Below are 12,689 nucleotides of genomic sequence, written 5' to 3'. Positions count from 1 at the left end.
AACTAGTCACGACCCAGAATTCCCACCTTTGGGACCGTGATGGCGCCTAATATTTCACTTGCTAGGCAAGCCAACGTTAGAGAACCGTTAAGTCAATTGTTATTCAGTTTCAACAAATAAAGTCAATTAAGCCAAAATGAAACAAACTGAGTGCGGAATAACATATATGCCCATAATATCTACTACAATCCGGATCTAGAGTCATAACTCACGAGCTTCTAAGATTTTCTACAAACAGAGTCTGAAAGAAATACAACTGTTTTGAACGAAAAGAAACAGTAAAATAGGAAAAATAGAAGGGGACTCCAAGATCTGCGGATGCCAGCAGATCTACCTCGAGTCTCCAATGAGCAAATCCAAGCTGCTACGCCTCACAAATAGCTAGGGCCGGTACCAAATTCTGTACAAAACATGCAAAGTATAATATGAGTACAACCGACCCTATGTACTCGTAAGTGTCGAGCCTAACCTCGATAAAGTAGTGACGAGGCTATGATAAGACACCCACATAATAAATATGTGCAGATAACAGTATATGTACAAGATAACAATAAATAAATCTAAACACGTATTATTGGGAGGGGGACATGCTAAAGGGGCACAAGATATAAGAGATACAGCGAAAATGATAACCAAAACAGTCAACATGCTTTTAACCAGTGAAAACAACTAAACACTATGAAGAAAATTGCACGACATCACCCTTCGTGCTTTTACTCTCACAATATGGCACGGCATCACCCTTCGTGCATTAACTCTCATAACATGACACGGCATCACCCTCCGTGCATTAATACTCACAATATGGCACGACATCACCCTTCGTGCATTAACACTCACAATATGGCACGTCATCACCCTTCGTGCATTAACACTCACAATATGGCACGGCATCACCCTTCGTGCATTAGCACTCACATACGGCACGGCATCACCCTTCGCGCATTAACACTCTCCCTTACCACATAACAATGAACAAGTAATAACAGGGAGATAGGATCAACAAGTACTAGCTTTACTTCAACAACGGTTCCACCATACCAATCTCAACTTGAAATCAATACTCAATTATCACAAAAGCCCATAAACACGATAAGAACGATCAATTTAACAAATAACTAGTCTAAGCATGGATAACATGATCAAAGTAAGCAATAATTACAAGGAACAAGTCCCACCCGTATGCTTTAACCCGACAACAATACATAAGTACTCGTCACCTCACATATACATTGTACCCAACATCTAACCATGCAGCAAATAGACAAATAAGTCCTAATCCCTCAAGTCAAGGTTAACCACGATACTTACCTCGCTCCGAAGGTCCACTCAAAGCTCAATCACAGCTTTGCCTTTCAAACCAGCCTCCGAACCAATCGAATCTAGCAAATTACCAACCAAACGAAAATTACCAACCAAATGACTCAAATTAAGCCTTAGGAACTACCCACGATTGCAAAGAATTCAATTTAGGTCATTATTGAAAAAGTCAACAAAAGTCAACTCCCGGGTCCGCTTGGTCCAAACCCGAAATTCAGACCAAAACCCGATTACCCATTCACCCCCGAGCCCGGTTGTGTAATTTATTTGAAATCTGACCTCAATTTGAGGTCTAAATTCTAATTTTATTAAAATCCCTAATTCTACCCAAACCCCCAATTTTCACCATGAAATACTAGATTTTAGGTTGAAATCTTATGAAATGTAATGAAAGATTGAAAAAACATAGGTTAGAATCACTTACCAATGAATTGGGTAAGAAAGGTTCTTGAAAAAATCGCCTCTAGGTTTTTCTTGTTTTGAAAATTTGGAGAATGAGAGAAAATCCCGTCTAACTCATACTTGACGAGTCACAGATGTCGCAATTGTGACCTAGGGTTCATAATTGGGAACCCCGCAAATGCAAGCTTTTCTTCGCAAATGCGAAGTCCCACATTTTCTGCTATCATCGCAATTGCGATGATTTGTTCGCAATTGCGAACAGTGGCCATTCCACAAATGCGACCATTTGATCGCAAATGCGATCACTGTCCCCCCAGCCCCACTTTGCAATTGCGAAGGATTGGTTGCAAATGCGAACCATGTGATGCCCAGCTACTCTTCACAATTACGAGGAAGCAGCTCGCAAATACGAACCTGACAAAGGTCGCAAATGCGAAGCCTGACCTTGCAATTGCGAGGTCTGAGGCGTGCACCACAACTAAAGCACACCATCACTTTCCTAAGTCCAAAACTCACTCCGTAACCTATCTGAAGCTCACCCAAACCCTCGGGGCTCCAAACCAAACATGCACATAAGTCTAAAAATATCATACGAACTTGCTCGCACGATCAAATTGTCAAAATAACACCTAGAACTACGAATTGAGCATCAAATCAAAGGAAAGTTTCAAGAAAACTCATGAACTTCTAATTTCACAACCGGACGCCTGAATCACGTCAAACCAACCCCGTTTCTCACCAAATTTGACAGACAAGTCATAAATATAGTATTGGACCTATACCGGGTTTCAAAACCAAAATACGGACCCGATATCTAAAAAATCAATCATTGGTCAAACATTTCAAAATCATTAAGCCTTTAACTTTCAAATTTTAACAAAGCGCGATAACTCGGGCTAGGGACTTCCGAATTCGATTTCGGATATACGCCCAAGTTTCAAATCATGATATGGGCCTACGAGACCGTCAAAATATGAATCCGGATCCGTTTACCCAAAACATTGGCCGAAGTCAACTCAAATGGATTTTAAGGCAAAAATTTCATATTTTCTCAGTTTTTATCATAAAAGCTTTCTGGAAAAATACCTGGACTGCGCACACAAATAGAGAAAAGCTAGAATGAGTTATTTAAGACTTCATAGCATAGAATTAGGTTCTAAAATATAAGATGACCTATCGGGTCATCACAAGTATATGCTTATATTGGAAGCAGTATTAGCTGGCTATCTCTCGCACACATCAGTATTAACTTGCTATTATATAAGAAGCAGTATTAACTTGCTATTTCTCACACACATCAGTGTTAACTTGTTATCTCAGTACACACATTCTGTTTAGAGTAAACATTACAAGGATATAGGAATTTAAGTAGTATTAACTTGCTTGTCTCACACATAGAAAATTACAGACTCCTGATATATCGGCGGACTGGTTCACGAACTGCAAGATTAGGAGGCAAAATTTCTCCATTTACACAGACTTTATCCAGAAAATTCACTTGGACAGACTTGAAGTTGTATCTCTGTGGTAAAAGAGAGTAACAAGTATCAGTTAGGAGGAAAAAAAAAGTTTGGTCTATATCATAGGACATAGTTCTACAGAAATTGAGTAAAAACTCAAAATAGAACTTTGGAGTCGCAAAGAATGTAAAATAATACAAATATATTATTGATGGCAGTTTACCTTGCCTTCCCACTAAAAATCAACAAAGGTGCAGTGTGGGTCCAATATTGTAACATGATTTCCTTGTTTCGTCTATTAAAGCATAACTTGTAATGTTGATGTTAGGCAGGAAATAAAGCAACTGAACAAAAACAACATTATATGGTAAGTTGATGGTAAACATAATTGTGTGCATTAATATAATAAAGAATAGCATAAGAAACGTATTATTGGAGACATTCTGACAGCCCAAGATCGTTAACTAAAATAGGAAGATTCAACTAAAGAAGAAGAAGCTTGAAAGGAGAAGAGAGAATTTAGTTAGGAGAACTTGTTTAGGAAATAAGAGCTTTCTTGATTTTGGCTTAGTTACAAATGCCTAAGGCTACCCCTATTTATACTTCTCTAAGGATAGTTCTAGATAATATTCTAAAACATGTACAGTGATGTTCTTCATAAGAACCTTTTCCCGAATAAAGTGATGTTCTACCTCAATGTGTTTAGTTCTTGCATGGAATACTGGATTGTTTGCAAGCTTGATGGTACTTTGATTATCTCCAAAGATCACAGTTGGCTTTGATATAGGTAGATGTAAGTCTTTGTAGTCATACACATTCTTGAGCAGTAAGAGCGGCTGCTTTATACTCTACATCCGTGGTTGAAAAGGAAACTGAGTCTTGCTTCTGGCTACACCAAGAAACACTTGTTCCACCACAGAGAAAAATATAGCCCGATGTAGATCTTCGATCATCCGAATCACCACCAAAATCAGCATCTGTATAATCAGCTAACACCAAATCATTCTTCTTCTGGAAGAACAAGCTCATATCTGATGTTGAGTTGATATATTTTAGAATCCTATTTGCAGCTTCTAAGTGAGGCTTTCTTGGCCTTTGCATAAATTTGCTGACATATCCCACCGAGAAGGCAATGCTTGGCCTTGTAATAGTCAAATACAGTAGACTTCTAATAAGAGCTCGAAAAGGCTTGGGATCTGCAAGAAGTGAGCATTTGTCCCGCCTTAACCTTGTACTTATCTCAAGAGGAATAGAACATTTTTGCTTTGCTTCAATCCAAACCTGTCAACAAGTTTTTTGGCATATCCTTCTTGAGTGACAAAGATCCCTTTGTTCATGTTTGTCATCTCTAAGCCAAGAAAATAATGTAGCTCTCCCAACTTTTTGATGTCAAATATTATGGAAAGCTCATCTTGAAGCCTAGCAACTTTATCTTCATTGTTTCCTGTTATTATCATATCACCCACGTACAAAAGAACAACCAATGCAAGTCTCCTTATTTTTTAACAAATAATCTAGTATCTGAATGTGATGCATCATAGCCACAAAAATATAGATACTGAGCAATGTTTTCATATCATGCTCGTGGAGCTTGCTTGAGGCCATAAAGGGCCTTCTTAAGTTTGCAGACATAATCAGGATGTAAGTTAGAGGCATACCCGGGTGGTTGCTCCATATAAATATCTTTGTCAAGCTCTCCACATAAGAAAGCATTCTTTACGTCAAGTTTCCATAACTTCCAACTATGCGAGGCTGCCAAGGCTAGCACAACTCGGACTGAGATCATCTTAGCCACTGGACTAAAGGTTTCTTCATAATCTTCACTATAATTTTGAGAAAACCCTCGAGCAACCAACCTTTCTTTATATCTATCTATGATGCCATCTGCTCTTCTTTTGATTTGTAAACCCATTTACAAGAAATGGATTGTACACCTTTCGGTATTGGTACAAGGCTCCAAGTTTGATTTTTCATCAGAGCCTCTATTTTATCATCCATAGCAATCTCCCACTCTTTGACTCCTTTAGATTCTTCGAATGAGGAAGGTTTTTCATCATCAATTGGTCCTGCAAAGAAACTGGAATACGCACTGACAAAATTTTTATCTCTGAAGCGAGCTGGCTTGATAATAGTTCTTTTTAGTCTTCCCAAACCACATAAATTATCTTCTTGTTGAGTTTCATGTTGTTGAGGTCCAGGGCTCCCCCTTTCTCTTAACTCCTCGGCAGCTGCATCATCTAGAGAAGCACCTGCAATATACAAGCTTGAAGATCCATTATTCAAGGTTTTTGAACTCGTTTCATCCAACGTAGCTCCATAATAGAAAGACACTTCGTCGAATATGACATCCCTTGAGACAACGAAGAGATTAGTTTTAGGATCCATGCACTTCCATTCCTTTTTTCTTTCATCATATTCGACAAAGATTCATTTCCTTGCCTTGGCATCCAATTTGCTCCATTGAAATCCGAAATGTGAACATAACAAATAGAGCCAAAAACCCTGAGGTGTTTAACGCTAGGATTTTCTCCAAACATTAATTTATAGGTTAGACTTCATATTGTTAGGAGAAAACGACATCATGTTAATCACATACACTGCACATTTTATACCTTCAGCCCACAAGTCTCTAGGTAAATTCTTTGCATGAATCCAACTCATACATGTCTCAGTTAAGTGTCAGATCTTCCTTTCTGCCAATCCATTTTGTTGTGGCGTATCAGCACATGTGATCTCTCTTTTAATGCCATGCTGATGACAAAATGAAAGAAATTCATCTGAAGTGAACTCACCGCCATTATCAGTTTGCAGCCGCCTTATTCTAGAAACTAGTTCGCCTTCAACTGTTTGTTTGAACTCCACAAACTTATTGAAAACTTTTTACTAGTGCTTCACAAAATAAACCCAAGTGAATCTAGTAAAATCATCAATGAAAATTAGCATATAATACTAGTCTGAGAATGAAAGAGTTCTTGTTGACCCCATCAAGTCACTGTGAATAAGTTCTAGTGGGGCATTGCACTTTGAGAGGGATCTGTCAAATTGAAGACGATGTGCCTTTCCATATTGACATCCTTCACAAACCTCGCCTCCACCAAAATTTATTAAGTTAGGTAATCCTTTTACTAGATTCAATTTTACCATGGCTTTTAATTTATCCATGCTAAGATGTCCAAGTCTAGCATGCTAAAGATGTGTGTTATCATTGCTACTCATCTTCTCAATATATGAATTAGAGGCAGATAAGACATATAAATCATTAACTCTGTTACCTGAGTGAATGATATCTGCCTTGAGCACCTTGATAATTCGGAGGAGCTTCACATCACGTGAGCCAAATAGCAAATAGTTTCCAGCATCTATAGCATTTGCAAGTAAAAATAGATTTTTATTCATACTTGGAACATGAAAGACATTGTTGAGGGTGATAGCTTCTTTTTACTTCTCGTTGATTACAACAATGCCTTTCTTCTCCACATTATGGACTGTATTATCTGCTGTAACAATGACATCGTGTCCATTGTATTCACAAAATATGGAGAATTTGGATTGATCTCCAATGAGGTGGTGCCCATATCCTGAATCCACTATCCAGTCTCTTTCAAAATTTATGGAAGCAATGGCATTTGTTGCTCGAGTCTCTGCTGCAAAGCACTTTCCCCAGTTTTCTTCTTTTTCTTCTTCTTCAGCAACTTTCTTGGTTTGAGCCATATTTCTCTCTTTGGCTCGATAATATCTTTTTATGTGTCCGACTTTACCACAACGGTAACATTTTATTTGCTTCTTACCGTTATAAGACTCTCCCTTCTTTCCTGGCGAGCTTGAACCACTTGAAGATCGAGAGTTCATGATATCTCTTGATTTCTCTTTAAAATTCCTCTTATCGACAGCAAGAGCATTTCCTTCCCCTTCTTTAACAGATACACCAACCATCTGTTTGGCTAGTAGCTCCTGTGATGACAACAGATTCTCAAATTCTTCCAAGGATGATTGTTGAACCCATTCTTGGATCAATGAAACGAAGGGAATATATTCTAGCTTTAAGCCACGAATAATAATTCTTCTTATTCGTGCTTCAGAGATAGCCTAGTCCGGATTCAATAGAGAAATTTCTAAACATAGATTTTTAACCTTCAAGAAATACTCGGTGATAGAGAGATTACCTTGAGTGGTGTTAGCCAATACATTCTCCAAAATCTGTAGCCATGTGTCATCCTTCTTGTTGAATAGTCGATCGAAGGTCCTCCATATTTCATGAGTTTATTTACACCTTATAATATGATCAAATAAATTAGGAGAGATACACCTCTTCAGGATAAACTCTGTCTTAGCATTAATCTGCTTCCACTTCTTGCACGCATTGCTATTTTTTGGTGCATCAGCATGAGGACTTGTGTTACTCCCATCGACAACTTCCCATAAATCCTCACTAACAAGGTATGACTCCATTCAAGTCTTACATACCTTGTAGTTGGACTGGTTCAATAAATCCATCCCAGTCCATTAGCACGACCATCCAAATCCATTTAGAGAACCAGTTGAATCAACCACTAACCCGACCTTGTAATTATATCTAGAAGCCAACTATGGCTCTGATACCATATAAAGAATAGCAAAAGGGTATTATTAGAGACCTTCTTCCAGCCCAAGATCGTTAACTAAAATTGAAAGATTCAACTAAAGAAGAGGAAGCTTGAAAGGAGAAGAGAGAATTTAGTTAGGAGACCTTGTTTAGGAAATAAAGGCTTTCTTGATTTTGGCTTAGTTACAAATGCCTAAGGCCACCCCTATTTATACTTCTCTAAGGATAGTTCTAGATAATATTCTAGAACATGTACGAGAAAAATCTAGTTAACCTTATCTTACACACAATACTCTAGAATATCTAGATGTGTCTAATAGATAACCTTATCTTCCCACAACATTCTAGAACATCTAGATGTGTCTACTAGATAAATATCAAGGATACTACACTAGAAAATTCTAGAAGTATCCTTGATATTTATCTAGAAGTATCCTTGACGCAACTTTACACTAGGATATCAAGGATACTACACAAGGACGTATAATAATTAGGACCAAATTATCAATTGAGATCTACAAGAAAAATATGCCAAGAGACACTAGAAGTAGAGCATTAAAACTATACTTACTACTTCACTTCATATCCCATGCAGTGTAACTATGAAACGCTTCTCATCAGAATCAAAGATTGCATAGCATCTGAGATAAGAGTAAAAGCTAGCAAAAAGTATGGTAGCATAAAGTGGGCTAAGTTAGCCTATGAAATTTCAAATTCCAAGGAAATGATAACAATGAGTGATGAAGGTTAGTCTTTTAGCTCTTCTAAGGCGAAATAACTTACAAAGGGAACTTTTTCTCGCTCTTCACTGAGTACAGAATTTTTCCTATGATTGCAACTCCCTTGTTAAAACCCTCAGATAAGAGATCCAAGTTCATTTTTTTATATGAAGGTTTCACTGCATGAAAGCAATTTAGCTCAATTCATGAATAAATAGCTAATAACTTTCAACTAAATAACTATAATGAATGTACATCCATACAATTGACATCCATGAGTGATGATGTGGAGGAAGGCAAGCTCGTTTCTCCACTCTTGCGCTTACTCATTCCCTTACTCTTGCCCTGAAAAATGAAATCAAATAATTCAGCTGCATCTTTTAATGATGCCATTAGAATCCAAATATCAATTCTTCTAGATTAATAACCTACCTTAATCAATTCTTCTAGTTTTTTAAGCAGTCTAATCATCGTATTCCTATTATTTGTTGCTTCCAGTGGAGGATCCATCCATCTACAATTTTCAAATCCCTTAAGGGTTAACTCATAGTTTCCCAAAAAAGGAATGCACCTGAAACACAAATGTCAATGTAGCTGGATTAATTAGCAGATGTAACAATTCAAAAGTGAAAAATTAGTTAATAGCCTTACTAAGGCATAGTCGTATATCAGATCAGGGTATATTTCCATTTCTTCATCTCGTATCTGAAATAGGATAGAAAATTACTGAAGTAGATGTTGACGCAGAAACAAGCTGATAACGGTAGATGTGTTAACCAGAAAGTTGAAACTCAACGCTAGCTCGTATGCATTTAATGAGGCTTGAAGTTTAGTCAGATCCCATTCTCCATTCTGAGAAAATGCAACAAACTCGGCACGTCCTAGAATATCTATAAAGAGGATTACATTGGTTTAGTTTGCATTTATATAGTGAGTAAAGTAGTAATACTAAACTATAGATCCCATGATCTCTTACACTAGGAAAATCCATCAAAGTTCTCCACTTCGACAGTTTTTTTAGCATGGTTTAAGCTTTCCTCAATATGTTCTATTGGACTTTGAGAATCTGCAAAAAAGGTATAATAAGATGATTAGTACAGTAGCAACATCCACTCAGTAGAACTATACATTTTTGAAGCTCTCGTCTAAGATTCAAGATTCAAAAATGGATAAGAGCTCATGAATTATAATTGAATAAGAGGCTAGAGTATTAGGACATAAATATATGAGCTCATGAATTACAACTGAATAAGAGGCTAGAGTACTAGGATAGAAACAACAAACTCCTTGTCACACCCCGAACCTGGGCCTGGACATGACACGGCACCCGGTGCCTGGCTACATGTGACCGAGCGAATCAACTGGCTGGATGAATCAATATTTATTATCATAACATACTTAATATGAAAGATAAACTAATACATGTTGATATACTAAAAGTCCGAATGATATTAATCAAAGTTCGGAAATATTAATATAAGTTTAAAATATATTTGTAGTCAATATTGCTTAACATGAAAAGCATGCGACGCTATCTAACTATTACTCTAGTTTATGAAGTCTCTAATGAAGTACTGAAAATACTGACTGTTTTTAAATACCGAAAGACTGTAAAGTAATGGTAATGCCCCGAAAGAACTGGGGCTCACCTAATAGCTGGTACGAGAATCCTAACACTATAGATCGTCAACATGTAAATCATTACATATATCGTGAGATGCAAGCCCCGGACAAAATGAACGTCAGTACATTTGAATTACACTGGTATGTAAAGCAACTGAAAAAAAGAACTATAAAATCTGAAACTGAAACTGAATTGATAACTGATAACTAAACTGAATAAAGGAAGTAAGAATATGAATACTCCCTTTTCTAAATGATGAACCACCTGTTTATCTAAATAAATAAATTGCAGCCTCGGGCCTAAAGATGCATAAAGCATAAACCGTGGCCTTAGGTCCAAACATGCATAAAGCATAAACTATAGTCTCATGCCCAAATACAGGTATTCAACATTCAAGAATTTAAATTCAGGAACTGAAAATCATACTGCAATACGTGATGCTGAAATACTGAATCATACTGAGTTACATGATACGTGAATGCTGAATAGGACTAGATTGAGACATGTATTCATGAACTGATTATGAAAACTAAAACTTCAACTGTTTATGATGTGTTGAGTAATCTAGACTGAGATTCATGGGCATCAAACTCAAGTCTATATTGATTACGGACTGAGTTCACAACGTTCAGAATGAAAGTCATGAACGAGTTATGAAGCTAGAGAATAGAAGTTCTGCAACTATTCAAGGAACTAGGCTTAACTATATTTATAAGGCAATTAGTAACGTTGTAAAAGAAACATAGTATAGGGAGAATCATTAACATTCCCAAACATAAAGAGTTAGCCTCACATACCTTAACTTCCTGCTCTTGAGCGTAATACAACGTTCGCCGACCCTTTCAACTTTAATCTATATCAATACAAGTCAAAGGGATTCAATATTAGCAATAATACTCATGTTTGGTCACTTAGGTATTTTATCAAACACCTTATGCGCGTAAAGTCTCATAACCCTCATTAATGGTGTTTGTACTCCCAACAACCCATTCTCTTGCTCTTAGATCATTCTAAAATCTCAAATTGCTATAATCAATATCATTCTTCCTCACCCATAAGATAAACAACACCTTTAATCAATAATCAACAACCCAAACCTATAACCGTTCATGATTTTCTATCAAACCCATCAACTCATATCTCATGAACTTAGAGTCTATAGTCATTAATCCAATGCTATAATCAATTAGAGGGTGAAGATATTACCTTTTGACGTTGAATCCACTTGAACTCGAGTTCTAAGGTTTCTTTTCTCAACAATTATGTCCCAATCGAATATCTATTGATTTGGAGGGTTTACCCATGTTAATAAGGTATTAGAGAATTGACATTAAGGCCACGATGAATTTGAAAGAATACTATAGGCGAAGTGAGTTGTACTTGACATACTTGAACAACAAGATTCAGAAGCCTAAGGCCAGTTACACATTTACTTTGGATGAGAGAAGAGAGATTTGTGATTGGGTTAATAATTTGAGTATGCCTGATGGATATGCGTCAAGCTTATCTAGGTGTGTTGACATGAAATAAGGGAAGTTGACGTCTATGAAAAGCCACAATTGTCACATTTTCATGAAATCTTTGATGCCTATTGCATTCAATGATTTGCCTAATAGAATATGGAAGCCCATCACAGAGATGTGCTTATATTTCAAGGAGTTGTGCTCTAGCACATTGAGGGCAGAGAACCTAGCTTATATGGACAGTAACATTCACTTAACTTTAAACAAGTTGGCAAAAAATTTCCCGCTTGATTTGTTCGATATCATGAAACATCTTCCAATTCACCTTGCGCAAGAAGCACGGCTAGGAGGGCCAGTTCAATATAGATGGATGTATCCCTTCGAGAGGTAATTATCTTTAATCGATTATCCTTACTTGTTTTAGTTAAATATTATTTCATCTTAAAATTATGATATGCAGGATGATTGACAAATGTAAGCGTATCGTGAAAAATAGATCAAGGATTGAGGGATCAATATGTGAGGCATATCTGGCTAGAGAAACTTCTTATTTCTGTTCATATTATTTTGAACATGATGTTCCATGTTTAAGAAATAGACATGATGATGGAGGCAACACCGATCCATTGGCACCATTTTTTTCCATATTCAATCAACCTGGAAAAGGCGGACCAAAACATAGTCCAACATAATTTTTGACTAATATTGAGTTAAAGTCAGCTACAACACATGTTCTACAAAATTATCCTGAGGTCCAACCTTATTATATGTAAGTGTACATTTATATTGCCGACTTACATTCAAGATCAATTATCAATCATTTTAACTAATAAAAGTTTCAAATATATCGGACAGTTGGTTTGTGGGTACATATGGGCATGAGCATGTTTATTCTAAGTTTGCATAATGGTTTAAACACTTTGTAAGTATTAGCGAAGTTTGTTTCAATGCAAATTATTATTAGTTGTACGTACTTTTTAAATTCTAACTGTTATTAGGTTCACTCTAGGTTCATAATTCAGATAATGCCGTAAATGATCCATTTTCACGTGACATTGCTTGGGAACCTAATCCTAAAGTTAGAATGATTTCTAAGTACTCCGTCAATGGGTACAAGTT

General features: G+C 36.7%; 1 protein-coding gene across 1 annotated transcript; it reads right to left on the bottom strand.

Moving 5' to 3' along the window:
- Positions 1 to 8,344: 8,344 nt before the first annotated feature.
- On the bottom strand, positions 8,345 to 11,411 carry LOC107780030 (uncharacterized). The gene is made up of 6 exons (XM_016600537.1): positions 11,408 to 11,411; positions 9,211 to 9,373; positions 8,916 to 9,054; positions 8,747 to 8,828; positions 8,548 to 8,662; positions 8,345 to 8,405 (listed from the first exon to the last, which is right to left on the bottom strand). Exons 1-6 carry the CDS (start codon positions 11,409 to 11,411, stop codon positions 8,345 to 8,347), a joined length of 564 nt encoding a protein of 187 aa, XP_016456023.1.
- Positions 11,412 to 12,689: the final 1,278 nt, after the last annotated feature.

This window comes from Nicotiana tabacum, chromosome 24 (assembly GCF_000715075.1).
Source record: "Nicotiana tabacum cultivar K326 chromosome 24, ASM71507v2, whole genome shotgun sequence".
NCBI lineage: Eukaryota > Viridiplantae > Streptophyta > Magnoliopsida > Solanales > Solanaceae > Nicotiana > Nicotiana tabacum.
The sequence above is the reverse complement of the archived record's forward strand: the minus strand, read 5'-3'. Positions and strand labels throughout refer to the sequence as shown.

Coding starts and splice junctions, on each gene's coding strand:
- LOC107780030 (XM_016600537.1), bottom strand. Junction 8,663..8,746: donor ATCACTCATGGATGTCAATT/GTATGGATGTAC, acceptor GCTTTCATGCAG/TGAAACCTTCATATAAAAAA. Junction 8,406..8,547: donor AGCGAGAAAAAGTTCCCTTT/GTAAGTTATTTC, acceptor CTCTTATCTCAG/ATGCTATGCAATCTTTGATT.